Source organism: Larimichthys crocea, chromosome XIII (assembly GCF_000972845.2).
Source record: "Larimichthys crocea isolate SSNF chromosome XIII, L_crocea_2.0, whole genome shotgun sequence".
Lineage (NCBI taxonomy): Eukaryota > Metazoa > Chordata > Actinopteri > Sciaenidae > Larimichthys > Larimichthys crocea.
In genome coordinates, this window is record NC_040023.1 from 17,075,078 (window position 1) to 17,101,889 (window position 26,812).

At 42.1% G+C, this 26,812-nt stretch overlaps 2 protein-coding genes across 5 annotated transcripts in view; one reads left to right on the forward strand and one right to left on the reverse strand.

Annotated features, from left to right (window-relative positions):
* Positions 1-9,499, forward strand: part of tmem245 (transmembrane protein 245) — a 13,479-nt gene extending 3,980 nt beyond the window's left edge. The window contains exons 5-18 of one of the 2 annotated variants that reach the window (XM_010735989.3): positions 379-582; positions 672-841; positions 2,089-2,112; positions 4,309-4,413; positions 4,494-4,576; positions 4,655-4,745; positions 4,830-4,928; positions 5,026-5,157; positions 5,415-5,537; positions 6,096-6,241; positions 6,327-6,427; positions 6,530-6,704; positions 7,904-8,098; positions 8,184-9,499. In XM_010735989.3, the coding sequence (XP_010734291.1) occupies positions 379-582; positions 672-841; positions 2,089-2,112; positions 4,309-4,413; positions 4,494-4,576; positions 4,655-4,745; positions 4,830-4,928; positions 5,026-5,157; positions 5,415-5,537; positions 6,096-6,241; positions 6,327-6,427; positions 6,530-6,704; positions 7,904-8,098; positions 8,184-8,232 (1,697 nt within the window). In that variant the 3' untranslated portion in view covers positions 8,233-9,499. The remainder of the gene's footprint in view (positions 1-378; positions 583-671; positions 842-2,088; positions 2,113-4,308; positions 4,414-4,493; positions 4,577-4,654; positions 4,746-4,829; positions 4,929-5,025; positions 5,158-5,414; positions 5,538-6,095; positions 6,242-6,326; positions 6,428-6,529; positions 6,705-7,903; positions 8,099-8,183) is intronic. The other variant, XM_010735990.3, reaches the window with a different exon arrangement.
* Positions 9,500-13,371: 3,872 nt separating this feature from the next.
* galnt1 (UDP-N-acetyl-alpha-D-galactosamine:polypeptide N-acetylgalactosaminyltransferase 1) overlaps positions 13,372-26,812 on the reverse strand; it is a 38,512-nt gene continuing 25,071 nt past the window's right edge. For all 3 annotated transcript variants that reach the window (XM_019271077.2, XM_010735988.3, XM_027286759.1), the window contains 10 exons: positions 22,432-22,598; positions 21,650-21,777; positions 21,454-21,533; positions 20,921-21,091; positions 18,851-18,968; positions 18,355-18,535; positions 16,688-16,827; positions 16,355-16,453; positions 16,071-16,205; positions 13,372-15,119 (listed from right to left, as the gene is read on the reverse strand). In XM_019271077.2, coding sequence (XP_019126622.1) covers positions 14,973-15,119; positions 16,071-16,205; positions 16,355-16,453; positions 16,688-16,827; positions 18,355-18,535; positions 18,851-18,968; positions 20,921-21,091; positions 21,454-21,533; positions 21,650-21,777; positions 22,432-22,598 — 1,366 coding nt within the window. In that variant the 3' untranslated portion in view covers positions 13,372-14,972. The remainder of the gene's footprint in view (positions 15,120-16,070; positions 16,206-16,354; positions 16,454-16,687; positions 16,828-18,354; positions 18,536-18,850; positions 18,969-20,920; positions 21,092-21,453; positions 21,534-21,649; positions 21,778-22,431; positions 22,599-26,812) is intronic.

The window sequence follows — 26,812 nt, forward strand, 5'->3', positions numbered from 1 at the left end:
AAATCTTACTTGAGTGTGAAAATTTAGATTGAGGCAAAGAGGAGGAAGGTTGGTGGAGATTTGGGATGAGCAGCCAGTAACTGTCATGGTTAATCAAGCAAACAAGCCCCGAAGCATCCTGTTCTAAAAGGGTTTATATCTCTTTATTTTCTGAAAATCATCACAGACATTTAAATAGAGCCGTTTTATTCTCTGCAGCCAACAGCTTCTTGCAGCCATTAGAGGAACAGCAGCTTCAGACACTTCTGCTTTGGCGTCACCATTTAGCCGTGGTGGTTGGCAGGCAGTTGGTGCAACAAACCAATGTCCTTCCTCATAGATGTGTCCTTTCTTTCTCTTGCTCTTCTATGCTTCCCACGTGTCCTCATCTCCTTCAAGATGGGGTACAGTCTGTCGGCCCCCTTCCTGCAACGCCGGGATTTCCTCGAGGCTCTCGTTCATTACCAAGCGGCCTCTTCCAGAAAGAGAAGAGCTCCCAGAGAGCCAGCGATATCTACTTTATTCTCCTGGTCTGGGCCATTGTACTGGTTCAGGTCTGGCTCAACCTCTGGATCCTACAACTGCTGCCTATCCCTGTGGCTGGTAACACACACAAATGCATGCATGTGTCTCATATCACATGCTCCTTCTCAGATTTGTACTCATGGATTAATCTTGCATTGATACTTCAGTGTGGGTGCTGAAGAAGCTGGTGGTCCACTTTGGCCTGAAGAGCTTTGCTGAGAGGACTCTCACCTCGTGGTGGGTGGTGCTGGAGAAGCTCGGACGTGAGCGAGAAGAGGCCCTGCTGCCAGGACCAATCAAAGGCTTGGCTCAGTTCCTGCTGCGTATCGACACTAAGGTAACGTCTCAGACTGATCTCAAAGTGCTGGTGGTGCCGGTACTGAAATCTGTGATTTCACACATTCTCACCTGGGCACACACACACACACATCTTCTTCTACACTGGCACATCTTTGTAGTGTTCAGTATGTTCGTCACTGTCCACATTAAAGACCCTCGAGGAATTTCTAGCCAATAAATGTTGAAGGTCAGGCCTACTGAGTATCTGCAGTTCAGAGATTAGAGGATAAAATATTCTGGAATAGTTCAGCAAAAATGAAACTCTCTACAATATATAACAGCTGCGAAAAGTGATTCCTCACAGCGTTTGAAGCTTTCAACCAGAACATTTCTTTGACGAATAAGTTTCAGATCAGTGTTGGTTATTCTGCAGGATGTCTTCTTTATTATTTGTCCTGATGGAAACTTTTCTGATGCACCTATTCCTCGGAAATTCAATGCGTGATTGCAGAAGGACATTTTGTACACGTAATTACATTCAAAAACGAAATATTTGCACCATGATGGGCAGAAAAAACATTTTCCAGATGCCAGTCTTATTTTACTTCAAACAAACACAGAAGCTGCTGTAATTTCTTATTAAAATGTGTGATTTGTCCCTCATAGTGACAATCTAATGGAGAATTATCACACAAATCTGCACTTCCCCCATTTCTCTGTAGCTTTTTAGCGTCTTTCAGCTCCTTGTTTTGGTCCGGCCAGTTTTGCTTTACTCTCACTGCTCGCATAGCTTTGTTTTGAGTCAGCTGTACACTACCTGTTCAGCACCATATGTTCAGTGAATATAGTGGATCATTTAGCGGCCAAAGAACCAGATATTAAAAAAAAAAAACAGGATGAATATTAGACTTGCATTTGTCAGGTGAACACAGACACGACTTGAATTGAATTGTATTGTGTCTGTGCGATCTATAGGCAAAAAAAATTATTCCAAAATCTATTAACGTTGCTCTAAAAAGTCCTTAAAAAGTCACAAATCATTTCTCTGTTACAAGAAATTCTTGTTAGGTTTCATACAACGACACAGATGACCTCGTTGCAGACAGATTTGCATCTCACCGTATCGTCAGTGCACACTCCCTGTATGGCCTGTATTTAAATCCTGCCTGCCACGCTCCACTTCCTCATCCCTCACTGCCTGTACCCAAAAACGTTGTGTTCGTGTCGCACTGGGTACATGTGATGACTGCTGCACAGATCTTTCCAAAAATAATCATCCCAATGTCTCTTTGTCTCCTCCCCAAGCTCTGGCATTGGCTTAACAAGCAGGTAATGACTCGGAGGAGCAGAGTGCTGAGAGACTGTCAGAAAGAGTGTGTATGACAGGAGGCGAGAGATAACGAAATAACCTTGTGTATGTGTGTGTGTGTGTGTGAAGGCGTGAGCACACCTTGTAGTAGCTTGGACTGGCACTTTACCCATCCACTGTCATCACCGTCTCATCCTGTCTTATATGTCTGTCCTGCTGCTTATCCGCGTCCTGCTTTTATGTTGACAGGAAGCTACGGTCGGGGAGGGGGGACTCTTCAGTCCATCAGCCTCGTCCGTATCTTCCAGCCTGTGACCTAACTGGCAGGTTTTGGCTTGAGAGTGTATGAGCTGCATGGAGGAATGAATGATGGAGACAGAGCAGAGCTGAGTGGGAGGAGGAGGCAGTGTTTCTAAATACATGTTGGTCGATAAGCCTGATGTTAACTATGTTTTTAATAGAGACGTAGGAGAAACACTGCCTGTGGTCTCCCAGAGTGAACCTCTGGAGAGATGTGGTTATGTTTCAGGAGATTTCATGAGTAGGAAATGGGGCTGGAGATGGACAAAACAATGGAAACACCTAACAGTTTGTCAATATGAGGCACTAAATATAAACCTTGGCCAGATTTACTTTGCAGTGTTACCATATGAGGCCTGAACCATATAGTATATTTACATGTTTTCTCAAAAAGCTCCAGTTTTAGGGACAGAGAGAGTGTTTTAAAAGCAACTTTGCTAAAAGGAGTAGTTTGGCAATATTCTACATTTTTCTTATCATCAACAAAGTCTATGAGAGGACCAAAACCAACAATAAAAAGTGTTGCCGGATTCCTCTGTGCTATGGACCAGCCACTGTTGTTAAAAACTATTAAACACATCGTAGAGCATGCATCGGGTTCCTTCATTACCATGAACATGGACACTGTAGTTTATTCCACATACATCATTTTGCTTTTGTAATTACTTACTGCACTGAAGTTGTTTGAATTTGATCTGAAAATGTTGCCCAGTATATACTTTATATTCTCCTATTTTTTAAAGTTAGCTAAAAACTACAGTGCCCAGCTGAAGAACTAAACTACATTTGTGAGCTGCTCTTCAAGATTCATGTCTTGGGTGTGTTACAGACAGGTTAGGGAAGTTGGAAAGTACTGTGTAAACATAGTGTTGGTTTTCGTCTTGTCATGAGATTTGTTGACAATAGGACAGAACTGTCTGCGTTTGAAGGTTCAGTTACATTTAGATCTTGAACTCTTGCATGTTCATGTTCAGGTTTTTGATATGAAAACCATCCTGAATAGACCTGATAGCAATTCTTCACGTGCTGTTGCAGATCCACCATGCTGGGTTTCTTAGATTTCAGAATATAATAGTGTGTATTGTTAATTATGTACTTCTTCGTGATTTTTAAGGGTTTCCTTTTGGTACATTGACAAAATACATCATTTGTACAACTACACTGGCTGTGTTGTATTAAGTGGCAATGATTTTTGTACCTCGAAAGCAGACTCCTACTGCTAATTAGTTCTCATCTTAACATGCTGCATTAACCTGCCTGTTTAATTACCCGATAAAACAAATTAAAGCCCTTACTGATGTTGGTGTTTCCATTTTTTTGTTAACCTTTTTTTTTGTTGCTGTACTGGATTTAATCAGTCAGCCTGATAAGTATCCTTCATCTGTAAGGTAAGGCTACATTCTTATAGACAGTGAACAGAAAGTTTAACCTTTAACTAGAAGATTAAGTTTATTCTGGATTGTATTAAATTGTGTAGCTTAAATGCTGTGGGACCTTGACAGCTTTATCATAGATATAATGACAAAGCATTAGGACATGATGTTGTAGGAGAGAGGTGTCGACTAACAGAACCTCTGACAGTAACTTGCCATTGACTCCAGTAGCTTGAATTTAACACATGGAAACATATATAAATAACTAAAGCTGTTGATGCAGTTTTGGAGCATTGAGAAACCTGAGTTATGAATTTCGCCACCTTTCAACAGACAGACAGTCTGATGTGCAGACCTGCAACAGTTTTGGAATAAAAGATACCGACTTGGCTGTCCTTGGCTGAAGGACACAGGTTTCTCCATGTGTCTGATCACTGTATGTTTACAACCTCTTCAGAACTGTACTGACTTTGGATCTGCTCTCTGTCACCTCCCTGTCTCCTTCCCCCTCTTTCTTCTATTTCCTCCCATCTGTGTCCTCAGATGGTCGTGTGGTTGGAGCGATCTCTTGATAAAATCATCAGCATCTTCATCATCTTCCTCCTGGTCACGGGGACCCTGCTCATGGCTCTGCTGCTCACTGCTATGGTACTTTGTTTTTCTGTAGTTCCTCTGAATGAGTTGCGGAGACATCATCTTGAATAACAGAACAACTTTTATCTTCCTAGGTTCATCATGAAAGCGTTCACATCATCGACGTAACCAGTAACCTCATCAACGAGACAGTGTCAAACCATCCAGAATGGGCCAAGTATGTCAGCTTACTCTCTTTTTATTTGTATCTTTCTAATTTCTCATCTTTTTTTTCTCTTACATTATCCTCCTCTAGTTTGCTTCCAGAAGCTCGTGTGGTGCAGAAGGCCTTGAATTCAGCTGCTACTAATGTCTATCAACACGGTCGAGAATGGATAACACAAAAGGTAAGGACAATAATCACCTATTGGTTTCTCCATTGAGAAACTCTATGGCCTGTTATGAACTGAATTTTGTCTCCTTTTGTGCAGCTTCATAAGATGTTAGGGGACAAGGTGAACCACACAGCTGTGATTGAGAAACAGGTTCTGGAGCTTTGGGACAGACTGTACCACTCCTGGTTTGTGAAGGTAGTGTGAGGACGGTGGAGTCCATTTAACCTCTTGATGTTGGTGAGAGATTTATCCCCTTTTAAAATGTCATTCTCATTAAATATTCCATTTCCAGAACACGACCCACCCTGGACGCCTGCGTGGTCATAAGCTGATGGCTCAGAGACAGAACAGCTGGCTCGTCGACATACTGGACTGGAAGGACATCGCCTCCTTTCTGCAGGAGAATATTGAGACTCTGCTGTCTGTGAGTTTGTTTAACACTCGTGGATTTGCATCACTTTGCGTCACTTGCAATATTACAAACAGTTCATTGGAAAAGGTTTGGCTACAGTCCAGGGTTTGCCACGTCATGTGTTTGTCCTGATATTTCGTGCTGGAATTCTGTGTGTCAGCTCTGCCCCAACTGGCCTACAGTGAGCGTCGGTCATAAATCGTTATTTACAACTGTGCGTCTCAGAGGGGCGGGCGTGACATGTTTACTGACGCCTTGTTGTTTTGTAGATCCTGGAGTCTCTGTGGGTGGTAATGAGCAGAAATGTTGGACTCCTCATCTCCACCACGACCACACTCTTCACCGTCTTGTTCCACAGCGGCACGGCACTGCTCAACTTCGCCCTGAGTCTGGTATGAAACACTGACCACTGTAAAGCATCTAGGGCAAGAAATAACAAGAGGTGGTTTCGGTTTGGTTTATTGATATCGCTGAGGAATCGCCTTATTCACCTGTGTTTATCTGGACCAGCAAAAATCCCAACTGAGCATAAATCACACACACAACTTCACATTTTGCTGTAGAGTGACAAGCACAAAAGCTTTGGCCATCTCATATATTTATAAAAAATATAACATCATTAGGGAAGGAACTATAATGTCCAGGACTTTTTTCATAACCAACCTTTAGAAGCATCTTAAGTTTGTGGTTGGTGGTGGACCTTGTATGGAAGCCATTGAAGTACATTTTTACACATTTTATGTGTTCTTGGTCTAGATAGTGCAGATTTCTTTTATTTATTTATCCTCAGTTCTCACTGGGAGATCTGGTCGTAATGAAATCTTTTGCAACAGATCTCAAAGTTTGATACATCCGCATCAGTGAGTCGTGAAGGGCACGGGCTATTCTGAGTTGTACATGCTTTGCTGGTGATTTTTTGGTGAGGACTTTTGCTCGTCATATTTTTGCAGGTGATTTTCCTCACCACTCTCTTCTACCTGCTGAGCTCCAGTGGTGAATACTACAAACCTGTCAAATGGGTGATCAGCCTGACCCCCCTCTCCCAGCCGGGACCTTCCTCAAATATCATAGGCCAGTCTGTAGAGGAGGCCATCAGGTAGTCACACACACAAAGTGACATTTAAACAATCAAAACATTTAGGAGATTATCTTTGACCTTGTGTGTGTGTTTTGTTTTGAAGAGGAGTGTTTGATGCCTCTCTGAAAATGGCCGGCTTCTACGGCCTCTACACGTGGCTCACTCACACCATCTTTGGCATCAACATTGTCTTCATTCCTTCTGGTGAGTCAGCGTGTTCAGATCGTGCTGTCACTACATACCAACACATGCCAAGTCACAGTCAGCCTTTTCTCACTCTTTGCATCCCTTCCTCTTGGCCTGAAGCCCTGGCTGCCATCTTGGGTGCGGTGCCGTTCCTGGGGACCTACTGGGCAGCGGTGCCGGCAATGTGCGACCTGTGGTTGGTGCAGGGCGAAGGCGTCAAGGCCGTGCTGCTGCTGATCTGCCATCTCCTTCCAACGTATTTTGTAGATACAGCTATCTACTCAGACATATCAGGGTATGTAACTTTTTGTTACTTGTGTTGTTTGCACACCAATTTGACCAATAAATGTCAACAAGCCAATCGCCTGGTTGGTATCCGAATATAGTTTTAAGTCTATAAACAGTGTCTCCATTTGTCTCTGCCAATTTCATAAGCTGTCAGCTGTTTGAGATGGAAAACAACACCAGACAGAGGGCCAGATAATGCTCCATCTCAGCTGTTATTGGCAGCCTGGCCTTGTGTCGAAGTCTGTTTCCCCTTTGAATAGTGTTTCCTGTAGCGCTGGCCTTCATGGTTAGGGACCTCATTTTAACGTTTGGCAATAACACACATTGTTAAGTGTTTACAAAAGCAACCTTTCCTGTTCCGTCATTTCACTGTCCAGTGGAAAATGAACTTGAATAATGTCAATCCACGGTGAAGATTGGTTAGTTGCATTTATATATTTTTTTTAAATCAAGGTTATGTCTATTAGTTTTTAAAGTTGTGCGGTGCAGCTGTGCCACCTCTCTGTGATAAGATAGCTGCAGCAGAGGTATGTGTTAATGATCCTTGCAAAACAACAACATAAGCTCCTACTCACTGTCTGCCTTGTAATGATACATTTATTTGTGTCATTTGGTGCTAGACAAGGTGAAGCTGTCTTAAATAAGGAGTGTCTGTGAGTCTGCAACTAATCACAATCCCCAGACGGCAATAAGAAGACATACATGTATAAATAACATCCACGGAGTAAGAAAAGTTTGTTGAGATTGTCACAGTAAATTGATGTTTGGTATTTCTGTCTTCATATTGCACCTGGGGATTGGGATTGGTTGCAGACTTACAGACACTCCATATTTACCATGGCTTCTCAGTGTGGCGCAACATTTATTCGACGAAGGTCTAAGCACTGCGAAATAAATGGAGCGATGCCCGCGAGCGAGTTCAGGCAGACAGCTCGAGCTGCGCTGCATTTACACCACACACATCACATTCCTCACACTCCATCCAATCATCCAATCCAAACACAAATGCATTTAAGCTGCCGCTGCCATTACTGCGCTGCATCAGCATTACCACATGTACTATTTGCTCAACACTCCTCAATATCTCCATGTACACACATCTGTGGGGAGTGAGCCCGAGCTCTCACTGTCACTGCTGAAATAAACATTTCAAACAGGTTGTATTATTGCAAGTTAGACAGTCTGTTCTTTGTCTTCGTGTCTCAGGGGTGGACACCCGTATCTGACAGGTCTGGCGGTGGCAGGCGGAGCATACTATCTGGGTCTGGAGGGCGCCATCATTGGGCCCATCCTCCTCTGTATCCTGGTAGTTGCAGCCAACATCTACAGTGCCATGCTGATGAGCCCCAGCTCTGCAGTGCCGACACCGGTGCAGTCCAGCTGGCCGCTCCACCCCCTCAGGTAAAGAATAGATCTGAAATCAGAGAACTGATTTGAAATCTTCAGAAAAAAAAACCATACAATCGTTCTTGCTTCTCGCTCTCAGGACCTTCCCAGACTCCACCCCCACTGTCCTGAAGAAGACCAGTGAGTGATAGAGCACGAGGGTGTGTCCTTGTGGAACGTTTCCTATTGGCTGATTCCTCTGGGAAGTACCCCTCCTCCCTACGCCGCCTGGCTCTACAGGAGTCGGCCCATCCCGACCAAGAAGAGGATGGCGGCGTAGTGTGGCTGGTCACCCATGATGCCGTCTGTTCACCAGAGCCGTTTCTCTGAGCAAAACGGCACCGGCTGCTCTCACTCAAGACCCTAAAATTTACCAATGTGAGCGCAACGTGGACCAACAACATCACATTGGGCTTTCTGATCTGAATGACGGAGATGTTGATGCGAAAGTCATCATCTCTCAGAACTCGGTGCCTAAATTGATTTTGTAATATTTAAAAATGGTTACAACTTACAATCCGGTTTGTGGTGAATTGTAAGCTGATCGATTTTTCTTTTTTTCCTCTGATTTCCATCCTGCACACCCCGGCTGTGTTACAGTGTGTGGTCGTGCAGTGTTTGTACTCCCTACCTCTCTCCTTAATGGAGGCTTAAGTAGAATTTGTGGTGAAGGCTGGTTTGTGTAAAGTTGAACTGAACACTTAGTCTTAAAGTTCTCACGCCTGGCTCAAGAGAAGTTTTTTTTTTTGTTTTTGTTTTACTTCATGTGTCATAGCATCGTAGCTGCAGCACTAAAGCCTTGACCAGGTGTTGTTGCCACTGTTTTTTTTAAATCTGTTCAGTTCACTTATAGCAAATACTTTTTAATAGCTGCAGGTTTAGAATCATGACTTCATTTTGTTTTTCAACACACTGTGAGTTCACATGCATCCGTACGTGCAATGCAAGCTTTTCATTTTTCAACACGCTTAGCTCATATGTCAGTATTCACGCACACGTTGAAGCAATATCCCTATACTGTTGAGTCTGACTGCCATTGCCATCAGTTGTTTTTTTGACCTCAAATCCATTAGAAATGTTTTTATGTTTTTGTTTTTTCCTGCACTTACTTAACTCGCCTCATACTTAGACTACAGTCGGAGCACTTTTCTGAAGAGAGTATGAAGTAGTTTACATCTCTTGAAGCTTTAATAAACGAGCTGTACAGATGAATTGTGTGTGTAATGTGACACATTGATCATACATGGCTACTGTGTTAGCTGCCTGCGTTAGCTGGGAGGGGCTGGGATGTGTTCTGTGATGGAACGAACGTGTAGTTTAGCAACGGTTTCACTGTTTTATCTAAATTACTGTTTTCATTTGGTACTGTTTTATTACTGGTTATACACTGACACAATAAACTTCATTTAAACTGCCCTGGCTTTGTTGGGTACCTCATTTTGACCGTTATTTACTATTTTTTATATTCTGACAGAGTTTTATTAATTTTCCAAATGTTTGTCTGTGGCGGAACGGTGGTGGTGTAAAGTCGCCTCACAGCTAAGACGGTTCATGGTTTAAACCCCGTCTGCGGCTTCCTGCCACAATCTAAAGACATGCACTTAATGGTGAAACACATCTAAAGGTCTAAATGTTTAAAACATAAAGATATTGAATTTATGACGATACAGTGTTGAAATAGCGAGGTAGTCAGATCTTTTACTAGAGTCAAAAAGCACAACAATGTAAAAATGCTGCATTTAAATTCAAATCTTATCCAATAAATGGCTGCTGACAGTGTTATATTGCTATTTATAGGGTCTAAGGACAGAGGGTGTCACTCCCTGTACAGATTGTAAAGCCCTCCGAGGCAAATGTACTTTGTGACTTTGGGCTATANTACAGACTGAAATGTAGTGGAATATAGAATATAAATACTCAAACCATCAGTACCTCTAATTTGTACTTAAGTACAGTACTTGAGTAAAAGTACACCTCTAATTTGTACTTAAGTACAGTACTTGAGTAAAAGTACTTACTTTCCAACAATCCTAACAAGAAAATGTTTGACACTTTTTCTTTTTAGTACTGTAAACGATTCTTAGAAATGATTAGATTTTCTATTTCTACTTTTTAACTAATGGTCATTAACAGTCCAAACAGGTTGGTCTGCTGTATCTGTCATGAGCAGCATCCAGGTGGGATTATTTTCTATATTTACATAGTTATGAGAATATAAAAGAGGTTACAAAGCTTGCATTCTAAATCCAACTTTCCCTGGATAAGTAAGAGCAAAAAAATTCCATCTGTATTTGTGTGGGTTGAGTCATACGGTGTCATCTGTTCTGTGAAGCGTTTACAGATTGTCAGTGTGTCAGCGATTCTCTGGACAGATGGGCAGAATAAACATCAAATCCACAGAGAAGCTTCAGTACGGCTGCTGGTAAAGCCTGACACCTTTCAAATGAAGTCTCCAGTAAACTAATCAACAAACACAGGATGTTCTGTGGTCATAAATGAAACTCAAACTTGTGATATAAGAGGCGTTAAATATCTGAGTTTTATTATTTTATACAGGAAATAGAGGAACACGTCCTTCATAAACTAACATTAGGTATAAAGTCTTGTTGTTCTGCAGTACATACAATGTCAGTGCTGAATGTGGGACACCAGAAAATGTAGGAACTGTGCTACTATGCATGGGTTTTAAATGTTTTGGGAACAGGTAAAAATATCCCACGGGGATGCTTTGTGAAGCTTATTATCGTATTTGGATCACAAAGTGAGTTCTGAAAGTCCAGAACGATTCTCTTACCTGAGAGCTGATGCTGAATGAAAGCACGGCCTTCCAGGTGACTTCACACACTTTGGATAATCTGTAAAGAAAAAAAGCAGAGGAGAATTAAATTTTTTGAAAAGACAATATTTAAAAGGTGTACAAAAGAAGTTATGGACCAGAAAATCACACGGTATTCACCTGAGCTGAAGCTCCACGTGGATGATGCTGTTGGTTGCTGTCTGTCAGGCTTCTATGATCTGAAACGAGCACCGTGACTTTAAAAGCTGGTGTTAATGTAGCATGTCAAGCATGATAAAATCTCCCTTCTGAACAGATAAACAGTAAATTAGTTGCGTCAAAGCAATGATATATTTTTTTCCATCCTACAAAATATTGCATTAGTACTCACTAGTGTCAATAAACCTACACATTATGATCCTAAACTTTATGACATAATACCTGCTGATTACTGTAACAATCTATTATCTACAATTTAATTGTGAATAATGAAAATTAAACATATGCTGAGTCTGAATTAATGACATTTAGAGCAGTGTTTTAATAATAAAATACAAAACTGATTTTTGCAAAGATGGATCAATAAAACAATAAAACAAACTAAATTAGATGGACACACTCCTAAGTTTAGAAATTCACTGTGTTCCTCTGACAAACGCTTCCATGGTCCATCTTTTCGTGCGGTTTCCCTGCGGGCTGCAGTCTGATTTGGCTTTGATCCGTTTCTTCAGATCAAAGACTTCACATCGTTCTTCTGAAGTCTGCAGCACATGAACCGGAGCGGAGTCTAAATCTCTTTAACGGCAGAATCACTCACAGAGTGAAAGGAGCAAGGTGTTTCCTTGAAGAAGGCTCTTCTTGGGATCTGTGGAGCAAATTAATCTTCAACCGAGGAACAGATTGACTTTATGACATCTGAGTTCTGCTTATCTGACCAAGGACACCCAGAGCAATTCAGAGATATTGTTTGGCCTGACTGGAGACAAAATTTCAGCTTGGATAAATCTATAATGAGGCGCTGTAGTAGTATGAACACATCAGAAAACAAAAGCAGAGAATAAGTATCTTTTAAGATGTGTATGCAAAACACTGTTGTCTAATACGTCTTCCTGATGGTTCTTGTTGGGTCTAATCCTGACAAATGAATAATTCAACACATCAAGTGAAGGAGTCTGAATAATCCACTCCACAAAACACGCTGCCTGTCTCTACTACCTTCACTGATCTCCCATGTTTATTAAAAAGAGAGATGAGTCCCATTTTCCCTCAAGACTTATCTTGCTTCTGCCCAGACTCGCCTCTTCTACAGCAGAGAGCACAGAGATTATGATCTTTGTACACCCATGGTTGCCTCATGCAGCAGTGGTCACATTTCACACCCCGTGACCGTGTGATTGCCACTGGGCCTAACTTTTCTACTTTCTGTTAAAAAAGTTTTTTTATTTTATTTTACATGCTGCACTGTTTTGTTTGTACACTACACATGCTAGAGGTCACACCGCTGGGCTCATACACCTTTCCACTGAGAAAACTGCAACAAAGGAAGTGAAGAAGAAGTAGGCAAACTAGTAAACATGGATGTACAGAACGCATGATTTGAAATATTTAAACAAAATCTGATTTTTAAAAATTATTCAAGAGGAAGAAAAGTTATTTGAGATATTTGTGAGGCTTCAGGGAAGCACACAGTGTCTTTTGGTGAAAAGCAGTAAATGTAAACATAACCTTTGTTTGGTTACAAGAAAACTCCAGAGGGAAACTTTCAGTGAAGATGAATGTCAAGCTCAAATTTAACAATCCTTACTTGTTTAGATTAAAAAAATAACACTGGCAGATGTGCTGTTTTAAACTCGACTATCTATTTAGTCACATTTTGGTGAGCTGTTCCCGTTAGAGAACGAGTGTGTTCAGAGCGTGCGTAGACAAAAAGAGGCAGAAATCAACAATTTTCCTCGTATTGTTCTGTAAACTTTTTCGCCTTTATTTTCTACATTTGGATCAGCTCAGTGTGGAAGCCTGGACATGTCAGTTAACTTCAAACCCTTCCCCTCCCCTCCCCAAAGAAATTAGAACAATCTTTTACCCTCCCTCTGTCTCATGATCAAAAAAACAAAAACAAAACTGTTCACATCTTCACCACACAGTCACTCTCTCAGACATGACATCAGTCGACAGCCTCCTCTCACTACCATGTCCACAACAAAGATGAACCTGTGTCCTATGTGTAAACCCCTCCTCCACTGGAGGAAGACAACATGGTTAAAAACTCTATGAGATCACCTCTCCTGCTCCGACTCGCAGCTGCAGGAGTGATACAAAAAAAAACTAAAGAAAACAAAACAAAGATAAAGAAAGCATGATGGTTGAAATGAAAATGATGTAGCTGCTTAGCTGTCTGGCTCATGGAGATATGAAAAGTGAAATACTGCAGGTGAGCTTGCAAAGTGAGATATGTAGTTATGATTGAAGATATGCCTGCTGCTGCTGCTGCGGTGCTTTTTGTGATCCACAGTTCAACTCTTCACTCCCTTCAGCTCTTCATTTTTATTCTGCCCCTAACACACCCCAGCGACGTCTCTTTGATATTCTAACAAAAGCTTTCAAGGTTTCTTTTCCTGCTGTAGATATACGTCCTCGGGAGAGCGTGGAGACTGCGCTCTCTTTAGAAAATAAAAGCAGCTTTTTGCTTTTTTTTGTACAACGGACACAGGGGTGCGCTGATCTGCCGTCAGTCTACGCTACGGGCTCTGGTTGTCCAACAGCGGAAGGGAATCTGAGAGCCGTTTGTTCTAGTGAACGGGGAGCTGATGGACTGGGATTAGCACTGAAGACACACGCTCACACCCACACTGATGCATCCATCCACACACTCCACTGGAGGAAAGAAGCCCTTGGAGTGTTTTTTTTTTAAAGAGGTCATTGAGAAGAAGATATGACAAAATGGAATAAAGTATCAGGCTAGTGCAGCCTTTTTCCTATAAGTATACAGGATAAGTGTGTGTGTGTGTGTGTGCGACTATGTAGTGCCGTATAGGAGAGATCCCTATGGTTTAACACTACATTAGGCAGTGAACATCAGTTACATATGCAGTCCTCTGTGTGTGTGTGTGTGTGTTAGCTCTATGTTAAACATCTTTAAAGACAACAGAGAAGGACAGACAGACTAGGGTTACTGCTCTGTGGCACTCTCACAGGACTGTAGAAACAGACAAAGCCATGTAAAAACTGGACATACAAATCTCAAGATATCACAAACATCATATTTCTCTATCTCTAGATCTCTGCCGGTGGCAGACGTCGGGTCCTCGTGTTCGCTTTCCTCTCGGGTCTTTTATGTGCAGTCCCTCAGAGAGGAGGCTCCGCTCTGTAGGTTGAAATGCCGAGGAGTCACACCAGAGGGAGACATACACTGCTGCAAGACTGTAAGGAGGGGCTCTGACATATGCACACATGACAGTCACACACACACACACATACACACACATACACGCTTGTTTACACATGCACCCTTCTTCATAAGGAGTTCACCAGAGTTCATTTTCAGAATCCATTACAAAATTAAATTAAAAAGAAAAAAAAAAAGAAAACAAGGAATTCAGCCCCCTTCCTCAATGCACACATTCATCTCAGAATACACACACCCATTCACACACATACACACAAAACGAGTGCACACACACTCTCATAAGAGGCAGTCAGTAAACGTTAAGTGATGAGTTGAGGGGTTGGACTGCTTTGTCCAGGGAAGCTGTGAGTGCAGAACCTCGACTCCGCCAACCACCAGTCTCATATCCAACGCCACCAGGAGCGGGTCACTCCCCACGGTTAAAATCTCTTTAAAAACAACAAAAATGAACGTGAAACAACAGCCAACGTCTCCTGGAGGGAGTCTTTTATCGTGTCTCACTCTGTGGAGGGTCAAACACACTCCTCCCTCTGATCTCTGGCAGAGGTAGTACCGTCCAAATCATCCTCCTCTCTTCCCGAATCCCCTCATGGGAAGTCTTTACTTTCCTGGTGCCCAGTTGTAATAAACACTGTCCGTTCCCCTGATTGCTTACTCTGGGCCGCTGTGTGTGTGAGTGTGTGTGTTTGTGAGTGAACGGAGAGTGGTCAGAAGACTTCTGGCAGTGTGACGTTGCGGAGTAGCCACTGTTGGGAGCGCGTGTGTGTGCAGTCTCTGACGCTGGGCACCTGGCTGTCCTCCTCGCTGGCCTTGTCCAGACACTGGTTACTGTTGACGTGGATCAGGGTCAGCTTCTGCGTGGTAGAGAAACACAGAGATTATGTGTGTGAGGGGATGTAAATAAACATCTGTTCAAGATCTGTAGATAGACTCAAACTTTTTTTTTTTTTGGCTCAGCTCTCAGTGTGACACATGCTGTGGTTGAGTTGGGTAATGTGTCAAGTAGAATATATTACCCCAAAGTTAGACCCAAAGACAATAAATATCCCACTATCTGAAACGACAGCTGCTCTTAAATATGTGTTGTCATACTGAATGTGTGACACAAAAATGAAGATAAAAATATGATTTTTTGAAAATGACATACGTGATACAAACACTTGTTTAAAGCACGCAAACCTGTTTCTGCATGGTCAGTGTCTCATTTGTGTTTTTCCCCCTAATTTTTCAAGAGGACCTTGTTTACTGTAAACTGCAGTTATTAGTGTATTTTTCCAACAGGAAACAATTTTAAGATGTGTTGACACATAAGATTATCCAAGATCAGCCACTGAGCTGAAAACATGTTTACACTTTTTATATCTTCCCTTTTTAAAATACTTTTATTTATGTATTTGTTTTTATGTGAACACAGAAAGCACAAGGTCTGGAGTTTTGACAGATAAAAAATAAGTACGGCCTTTGCCCCAAAGGATCAAGTTAGAAAAAAACAAAACAAAAAACATATTTTTAAAGGTCTACGTGGTTATAACAATCCATTTCCCCCCAGTATTTGTCCCCCTTCTCCTTTTGTGAAGAACAGAATTGATAATGCTAATAAGAAGGGTGATGGTTGGAGCCACCATTTATGTGCAGCCAAAAAAAACTTCAGAAAGTATGAATCACTCCTAATCTCAGGAATATTTCCATATTTTCATCCTTTTAAAGAGGTTTTTTTGTTTATTGTCATTTTGACACCTTCATTCTTTCCATTCTGCATTTTATCATTTCCTGACATCTACGCTCTCATTCATTCTTCCACTCACCACGGAGTCGTACTCCCACAGCTGGTTTCCTTTGAGGTGATGGCACTTGAGCATCATGACGGGTCCGTTTAGCTTGGACACGTCTAGACACAAGTCGTCCGTCCTGATCTCTTTGTTGGCCGTGTAGGAGAAAACCTGCACGTAACACAAACAGATTTAAAACAAACGTCTCTGTTTCATGTTTCAGGAGTTTTTGTACCATCATAGTAATGGTGTTACACTTTTTTCTTATTTTGTGCCAGTATTTCTGTCTTTATATTGTTTCTTTCCCTCCGTCTTGGTACCTGGTTGCCTCCCATGCCGTGGCAGTTGAATATGCCGACTTTCTCGTTCTCCTTACGGGCCATGTTGTCCAGACACTGGTTGGTCTCCACGTTACGGATCTGAGCAGAATACACACACACACGGACACCACATGAAGGAACAGCATTACCTGAACCTTAAACCGCACCCTCTGATTCAAACAAGATTCAGACACGTTATGCTTGGATTTCAGCCTAAAGGCAGTGACTCACAGATGTGTCAGTCTGTCTCACAGTGAAGAACGGTAGCTAAAATGTTTCTATCCAGTAACTGTGTGTGTGTGTGTGTGTCTGTGTGTGTGTTTGTGAACGTACCTCTCCTAGGGAGTAATAGTGCCGGGGAATCTGGGAGTCTGGGTAGACGTTCTCCAAGTACCAACTGAAGGGTTTACATTGAAGCTTTTGTCTGAGAGCCGTGCGAGTCGCGATGTCACCATAGTCCACCTTGGTCACACCTGGACACACACACACACACAAACGTCAGTGACTATGACAAACTACATCCACACAGATCAGTGTTTGTTAAATAATCTAAGTATTATTTAAAGGACGTCGTTGGTGAAGTAGAACGAGGCCACACATTGATCTGAAGCACCCACACGCAGACTTAACATGACTGAAATGCAGACTTAACATGACTGAAATGCAGAGCTCACTCATCTGACGGTCAAGAACCTCAACAGGCCTAGTGTTGAAGTGACACTTCAACAGAAATAAATTGAATATCACACCTCTATAGACCCGGTGAAGCCTGCTCTTTTGCAGAAGGCAGCAGCTGTAGTCGGCCTGAATTCATGAATATTAAAAAAGATTCCATAATAATAAAAAAAAAAGTTCATACACACATTTCAAACCAGTCTTGCGGGATAATCCACTTCTTGGCTGTCAGTAATTATGTATGTGCTTGCTCAATATGTTTTAAACACTCAGCAGAAAGTGTGTGTGTGGCTTTATGCCTCCTTCTCTGCTGATAAGCATGATGAATCCCATGCTCCGTTTTTTATAGGATGTGTGGGGTCAGTGTGCTGAGTTACAGTATAACAGAGCAGTTCCTCCTAAATAATGAAAGAGCAAAAAACAGGCACTATAACATGCTGTATGGGCTCGTGCCAAAACAGTCTAGGGTTTCATTTCCCCAGGTGAACAGGCCAATCAGAGCTCTGTGTGCAGCATCAAGAATGGGGGCAACGTCTGTCTATACCGAAGCCAGGAAAATGACAGAGGAGACAATCTATGCATTTGTTGTGAGTTTACTTATATGAACCACCCAAACAACAACAACAACAACTTAAAGCAGACTATTTCTTTTATCGGCAATGTTTAATCAACTGCTTCAAGCATCTGTGACCAAACAGTACAGCTAACGCTAACTCAGCGTCACGTCGAATAATGACATTGCAGCAGCTGTTACTTTCTTTCCCTGTAGGTGGCGACATTAACACGTATACATCTCCGGGTCTAAACTGCTGTTGCTGTTCATTTTCTTGTAAGTGTTGCATATTTCGCATATTTCTAAACTAATTTGACAAAAAAAAGGCCCACTCGGCACATGTAGCAAAGGGCCGTAGGTTGTAACTGAACCCGAGCTGCTGCAGTAAGGCCTCTGCACGCTCTACTGGATGAGCTACCAGATTTTCCCCATGACAGTTTTTGAGTAAGTTCCAAGCTAGTTGTATGAAATGCTTCACATTTAAAGTATTCTCCATTTATTTTGCTTTACTTTTGGTTGTGTCTCCCTTGCCAGCTCTAAGTGTGTGTGTGTGTTTGTGTGAGTCAATAGATGCTTGGTAGCGTGAAATTACTTGCCACCCCCCGTCCCGCACTGTTGGGTCACCACTGCAATATCACACCGGGTTAATGGATAGATCACAACTGCCACAGAGATTAAGCTCCACACATGAGTACATACATGCATACCACACACACACACACACACACACACACACACACACACACACACACACACACACAGCCCAACTCACCAGGAGAGATGATATAGAAGAAGTTTTTGAATTCATCCATCCAGACTTCGGCCAGGCGTCGGTTGTTTTTGTTGATGATCTGTCCCGTTCCTCCGGGAAACGTGTAGGGCGTGGCCTTTCTGAACACGTGACCCACGTGAGAGCACGTAACGATCTCCAGAGTCCCACCACACTGCCAAATCTGTATAGTACGAAGATCACACATATACAATATATGAAAAGACATACTGTATGTATGGCCTTAATGAGCAGAGGCTGACGGGGGAACTCTGCTGGGAGATGGATGACTCAGATTGGTCCTGTGTTACACAGTGAAAAAAGTCGGATTGAATGCCAGTTAAATGACGCCCGACAACGTATTACGTCTGGTCAACAATTTAGTCAACTCACAAGTGTAATGTGCGTGTTTCTGACCCTGAGCAGACACTTGCGTGAATGCCTGCCAGTGTATGGAAGAATATAGTCATGTCAATTGACTGTGGGTGTGTTCACTCACTCTGAAAGAGATCTCTAGGTTCTCTCCACCCCAGATGTCCATGCCTGCGTCATATGTGCCGATCTCTTGGAAATAATCTCTGTCTATGGAGAACAAGCCGCCTGCCATGGTGGGTGTCCTAAAGAGACAGGAGAGGAGGGTAGAGTAAGAGCGAGGTGGGTTAATGCCACTTAATTCACTGATGGCCAGCTTTCTAAAGGTCACACAGTATCTACAGATCCCATCAGAGTTTTATATTTCAACACTCTCACCCGGTTCTTTACGGTTTTCCTGTTTTTTTTTCTCTTTCTGTTTTTCTGCTCACCTCACTGTCGCTGTTTAATAGCCTCAAAAGCCCCCCCCCTCCCATAATGGTTTCCTCCTTTGAAGATCGGTCTTATTTTCCTCGCTGCCTGTTTTTGCTTTCATTTAACATCCGAGCTCACTTAAGAACACACAATACCTAACAGACAAACACAGATGAAACACATCCTGAGAGCACACGGGGTAACGCTTTGCTTGCAGCACTTGGCTGAAAGTGGGAAATAATAAGCAGCACAAACACTACCTTGTCTAACAACACACAGATGCTGTTTAACAAACACAGATAATAAACAAAGAACTAAAACAAAGTGGAGAATTATGACAATATTAATCGTCTTAGACATGTTTTCTTTTTTGCTGTAAATACATCAAAGCTCTCTGAACTCAAAATTGCGTCTTGTACAAGAAGAAACATTAAAAGAAACAAAACCTACTAATTTGTGGAAACCTTTGAAATGTACACTGCAATGCCAAACAAATTAAAATTAAAAGACATCTATCTAAACAGTGAGTGCCACTTCCAAACATTTACATACAACGTTTATTGCCTAAACCGCACTGACATTGAAATGAACACAACTACAACAACTGTTAATACAGGTCAGTATTTTATAATAATAATGTAAATCTTTGTTATTATGTTTTCCCCAGCTGATCCTATGGCCGATTCTCTCAGCTTTTTGCCTTACAGCATCTAATTGACACACGTTCTTTTAATATGTTCAGAGGCTCTTCTGTAAGTCTTCTTTTGAGCTTTGGTACTTGTTGCCTGTTTTTCTGTCCAGTAGCTGTAAAGAGTAGCTTTCCAAGTGACCTCAGATATTTGCACAGCACTCTAAATTACAAGGTAGACGAGCCCATAACAGCCAGTTCAGCTGCTGAGGTTTTCTCCTGTGCCGTCACTCTATGAGGTTCCTCAGAGTGTCACAACACCAGGCGTGTAGCTCGCTATGCATTAGCTAATGAAGAGAAATTCCCAACAGAGTCACGTTAGCAGCTGCTTAACACCAAATGCACACGTGAGAAGAAATCACTTCAGCTGTACTCTTTCCTGACTTTTTTGTGCAATAGATTTCAATAATGTAGAGTGACTTCGTGATAGGACAGGGTTTATGTAAATCATATCATTAGTGTAAAGTACTTCTTAATTTCCTGCCCTGACACCACAACTCATTTTTGTTTTTAGGCCACTTACAGGACACCCTTAGGAGCAGTTTGTCACGCAGAGCTGTGAAAAACAACCCGAAAACAGAGCGCAGAGTGTTACATAAGATATATTATGTGTGTGACCTTGAATAATGGCGTCAAACATGCTCCGGAACAAGAGCAGGAAGAAGAGATGATAGACAGGCAGAAATGAGCCCGGGCAGTGAGAAATGATACAAGGAGTCTCACTTCAACATCTTGATCTCAGCGACAGAGTAAAGTTCAAATTATTCTTTTAGTATTTCTGCCTGAGGAATATTTTATGATTATTAACTGGGGTAAATTAATTGGTGAAGTGTGATTAATCTGTACACATCAATTGTGAATGCCTATCAGCAATGCTCAAGCTCACAGGATACAAACGACGACTGACTGAGTTAGTGTATACGATTTATATGCGATTCTACGGTCTATGATTCAATTATGTTCCTGTAGGCAAATTCTCTTTTCACTTGACTAAACAGAGAGGTCAGGGTCAGCTGCACAACAGCAGCCCTGTAGTTGGTGGAGATTAAACAAGAATTCTTCAAAAAGGCGAGTCAAACATGCTGCAGCACCAACCTGACAGGCAGCGTGCGGTCTCCTTTGCGGCGGTCCATCTCTCTCTGAGGCACGGGGTACCAGCGGAAGTTGAGCTTCCAGTTAAAGCCCCCGTATGTCATGTCAGATCCCGCCATATACTCAAATGTATCATCGCTGATCACGTCGATAATGGGGCACACCACCGTTCTCCTGCGGCAAACACACATTCATCAGCCTGCTGTTCATAACCTCAGGTGGTCGTCAATCATGACTAAGTGCTCATCTGCGAGGTGTGGCACCTCCAGAACCAAATGCATATAAACAATGGACCATGCTGTGACATCCCATCAGCCATCACTCATCACACCTTTTTAAACCCAGCATATTTTGTGTTTGTTGGTGTGTATATACGAGTGCCCGCTTGCGGGAGGCAGTTAACTGAGAATGAGTAATTAAGCATCAAATAAACACAAGGGCAAGCACCCTGTAGGCTCAACAATAGTTTATTGATTTTTTTTTTTTAATGCTTTCCCATTGGTGTGTGAGTCTTTATTTTTGTGTGTGTGTCTTACTTGTCTTGCTTGATGCGGGCGAGCAGAGGCTCTAACCACCCTGTTGTGCATTCACAATGAGCATCCAGAAAGGTTATGACCTAGAAACATGGAGAGAAAACATTAGACAAAGCACACAGGGCACACGCCATATGGAGAGCAGGTCACTGGGTAGCTGGTGTCACATATGTGCTTGTGTGTGTGCATGAACACACACCTGGCCAGTGGAGAGGGATGCTCCCTTGAGCCGAGCACGGATGAGTCCAGACCGCTGCTCCATTCTCACCACTCGGACAGGGACCTCCAGCCTTCTGACATACTGCTCTAATGGCCGCTTAAGGAAATCTTGAACGTACAAAAAACAAAGATAAATAAATAAATGAACACAAAGAATCCAATGTACACGTGTAAGCCAGGAGACAAGACACAAACACACAGACAGCAGAAGGTAGACTACTCTAAACTATTCCTTTTGTAGCAGCAGACATCAAAAGGTTAGGTGTGTGCTTGTGTTTTCTGAATGTGCCTTAGCATGCCTGCCGACAGCCCTTCTACCTGCCGAGAGCTCCCCTCCCTGCATTCAACCCCAAACACACACAAACACACACCCTCTCTGACTTGCACCGTCCAACCTGAGGTCCCATAGGGTGAAATGTTGCTGTGTGGTAGCGACTGGGGGGGGATTGAGGGTAATAACAGAGTGTAATCCCTGCGGCTGGCGAATTAAAGACCTAATCTCCCCCAAACAGGGATTAACAGCATTGCACAGGGTGGAGTGGCACACACACACACACACACACACACACACACACACACACACACACACACACACACTCTATAGGCTGACTAGCTATTGGACATTAGTGCAGACACACTTACACACACGCAAACCTGGCAAAATCATACAGCAGCTCTAAAAAAATGGGCTAAGCCTCAAACAAGAGACACACGCACTGGAGGAATTATCTGCAGTGTGTGTGTGTGTGTGTTTGCGTATACCTCGTTCACTGGCATCGTCCACCAGGACAATCTCCTCCAGCAGTGTGTGTGGAGAGCGATCGATAACGGAGTGGACGGTCCGCAGCAATGTACTCCACGCCTCATTGTGAAATACAATGACCACGCTGGTACGAGGAAGATTATCTGGATATAACTTGTTCTTGCATCTACGAGGGAAAAAAAACAAAACCATCAATATGAGACAGAAAGATATAGAGAGACACTTAATGCAGCTACTCATATGGATACAAAGCAAATTTAAACACTAAACAGACAACATATAGTCAAAATGACACAGCACAACATGAGGAAGTGTGTGAGCTGCATCGGAATCCAACACAGACGTGGCTACACGAAGACAGCCACGTGTGCAATAAGTGAAGTTGTTGGCTTTAAACCCAGACAAAACTCAACTGACAGAGGAAGAGCAAGGGAAGAGAAAAACACAGAGACATCACAATCCAGCCTCTGTCTGATTATAAGAGACAGACAAAGAGCCGCAGCTCAAGTGAAACTACACAAGAGAGAGAGACAAACTAGTCAAGGAATATAGCTGGGACTTAACTAAACCCCATTAGTCAGCCATGGAGTAGCTGCATTAATCAGATCATCGTTCATGGCCTTGTAAAAAAATCATATTTTTTATCGACTTCAGAAAAAGAAAACTCGGGGTGAATAATGAGGGAGCAACCAAGCGTATGTCGCCAAATTTAGATGGAGAAGGACGGATGCACAGAAATATCAGGTCAGCACGATGACAGTTGATTAGTGATGCTAATTAGAGTGAGTCATTATCATAGCAGTGTAGAGTGCGCACATCAAACTCTCTTTATTGAGACACAGAGCAGAGCAGAGCATGAGTGGAGATGGATATTAATGAAGATTATTCTGAGAAACACTGTTAAATGATCATATTGGGGTAGGAGTTTGCATTGTTTAAGCCATTAGGTACAAAGTTTGTGGAGTGGAGTTTTCAGTTAATGGTTTTAATGCTGATTTTCCAGGCAGTCTTCCTGATTGAGGTATATTTGATTTAATGTAATATCAGCTTGCAGAGACTTGCTTTATGTAGCTAGTTCAGCGCAGTAAACTTTTATAGTTTATTTTTTCAAAGCTCATTGTTCTATCACTGCCTTTTGGTGATTCAGCACATATTCTCAAATGAATTTCCAGAAGACCCACTGCTGCATTTCACAATATTCATCACTTTTATACTACATCACATACCATAAGAGAAGACTGTATCCATATCGAGCATCTCTAGCTTGCAGCTTGTAAACACTTTTATTACTTTGGCCAACAAAATCAGTTCTGGGGTTAGAAGAAAGACATTCTTTCAATTTGTGGGTTGCTACAAAAGCATGATTGATGACACTAAAGGTTTATTTCAGTGTTACATTATGGAGGCTACAGTAGATGCCACACAGAACAGCACGCATTCACACACTAAAGTGCAATATTTACAGTATGTCACAAAGAAAGTAAACGGCTCCTTTGCTAAGGCTTTACAGAGATTTATCACATCGCATTGATCTTTCCTCAAAGCACACAAGTCTTTCAAATCATCTCACCAACCAAAATTAACAATTTCATTTCTAGGGAACAGCTTTTGATACCCTGCTCTAAATCATTGGCAATAATACGCATATTACAGATGGATTGATTTGTGCAACAGATTGCAGAAAATATGGACTCATCCAATTCCAAATTAATGCCACTCTCCAGTTTAAAAAAACAAACCGAGCGCACATCAGTTTCACAGGAGACAGAGGCACACGTCTGCAAGTCTCTGTCTTACAGAAAACACACAAAAAAGCTGCTCAAACGGTCATCTATTAATGACATAACTGAAATCAGTTTGCAACTCCCTTTCTCACACAGTAAAACCAAATGGAATATGATCTCTCTTTATCCATCTTCGTAACTCCCTCCCCTCGTGGGCTCTCTCTCTCTTTGTGATTCTGACAGAAGGAATGTGACAGCAACAGAGGAGAGGAGGTCAAGAATATACTCCATCCTGCAGCTGCCTCTGGAGCACGTTAAATAACACACACACTGACTCTGTGGCGTTCATGTTCATACATATAATGACGGTCAAGATGATTCACTGTAAAAACAGAGACACTCGTGGAGTCTTTTAACTTTTATGCATGTCAGTTCGTTATTTCTCTCTTTACAAGACTTTCCACTTTTCAGACATGACCTGTATTGTGCAGCTTATGGAAAACAAGACCTCTGTGTGTCCACTAAACCGCCACGTGTTGACGAATGGAGGCAAACGCATGTCTGCGTGTCACATGATTTAAAAGACTGAGGAGTGGTTGTGAGTTGTGTGTATCCAAACAGTCAGGGTGCTGGAGCAACGTCTGGCAACAGGAAAGCAGGGTAATGAGTTACAGGCTGTTTCTCCAGCCAGTGGATTGTGGGGATAGTTAGGATCGGCATTAAACGGCATCACTCATCCAACATTAAACGAGCACACGCACTCACACACACACAGTCAGGATCTAAAAAAGGAGAAAATGTCAAGTTTTCTGAAAGGTGTGGTCATGGAAAGTGTTTTCATATACTGTAGACCCACCCAACCATATGTACATGTACACACACAGACATACACACAGACATAAACACAGACTGACGTCAGAATGACCTGTCCTGTTCTTATTGTTTTTTTACATTCAAGAACTGCACTACTGAAAAAAAAACAAAAAAAAAACTGACTTTCCACCTCAAAGTTTCAGCTAATGGTGATCTACTTGGCTATGATGAATTCATTCAGAGTTCCCCCAAACCTGCCGATCCACACACACACACACACGCGGGTCGCGCGCGCTGCCTTGCTTGATATTGACTCTGTCTTATCTCCTAATTGGAAAAGCAGATAGACGGAGAGAAGGCTGAGGGAAAACACACCTAGTAATCAACTCTCGCTCAAAGACTAAAACCCATTTCACGGATCAATGTCCTCTTTCTTTCCTGCCTGTCTACTGTGCATGTGCCCCTGCCTGTCAGTCTTGTGTCTGTCAGTCAGTCTTTCTGTCTATCTCTCTGAAATGCTTCATTACCGATCTATGCATGTTCCTTTACTGAAGTGCAGCGAAAGGAGCGAAGGGGGATGGGAGGGTCGGGCTGATATCCACCTGCTTGAACTAACCTTGACATATCTTCCAAGCTGCTGGCGAGATGCACGCCAGTCTGCTGTTCTGACTGCCTCTCTCTGCCTGTCAGAAGGATGAACAACCTGCTGCTACTGGCACTGACAGACACTTAAGTAACACTAAACTCCTCATTATAGAGAAGAAGGAGTTGTGAGTTGGATAGCCTAGCATTACTGAAGCAAAACAAAAACAATTCTACTTTATAAATATTATCTTTAAAACCTTTTTTTTTTGTTACTCTTGATTTTCTTTATGTTTTAATAAAAGTGGAAGGCAGTGAGCCTCAGGCATGATACGTTAGAGTTCAAGGTACTGTTAAGATCTCATTAAATTGCATCATTACTTCCTTAATGTGATGCATTTCCTGTTGAAACAGGATGGCGAGAGATTAATCTTCAGGGTGAGCCAATGAGATATCAGTCAAGAAGAGAAAGACGGCGTGATTTGATAAGACAAGCAGAAAGGCAGGATTGTTGAAAAATCAGCTACTTGATTGGTTGGACCTTTAGTAACATCTGCTAATGCCACATGAGGTCACCGCACAAAATCCCTGGCTAGCTGTGTCCCAGTTTTAATACTCCATAGTATGTCTAAGCAGGCTTTGATAAAAGATAAAATGAAGATACTCAAAGGTCACTGCGGAAAGACAGTTTCATACCTGTAGTTAGTACACTAGGTTCGGACAACAGGAAAAAAATGATGGTAGTTTAGACTTTAGTTCTAGTTTTGTCATCCTGCCAGAGCTACAGGGAGCTACAGTATATGGGGAAGTCAAAATCCAGTGCCTGACACCAAGTTATGCTGTACGGAAACACTTCTCTATATTTAAATTCATGTTTCCTAGTGATAGCAACAATAGAGTGAAAATCAACCGCATGCCACGTTCGGTTAAATATCTTGCACATTTAAAATACTCTGCATATTGTGAACCTTTGCACATTGCCTGGCAGATACTAAGCACACAAACTGAACAAACTGTTCGGCTCTTTTCATTTAAAAAACAAAACACATATTGTACATATATTTATTTATATCTTGATTTATTTTTTTTATCTTCCTTATATTTTTACTTAATGTTTTGTCATGCACCAAAAACACCAAGACAAAATCATTGTACGTAAAAACCTACTTGTATAAATCTGTTTCAGATTCTGTGTGTTATGAAACCAGTATGAAACTATTCTAAGCACACTGACACAAAACACAACTCTGTTTTAACGGCT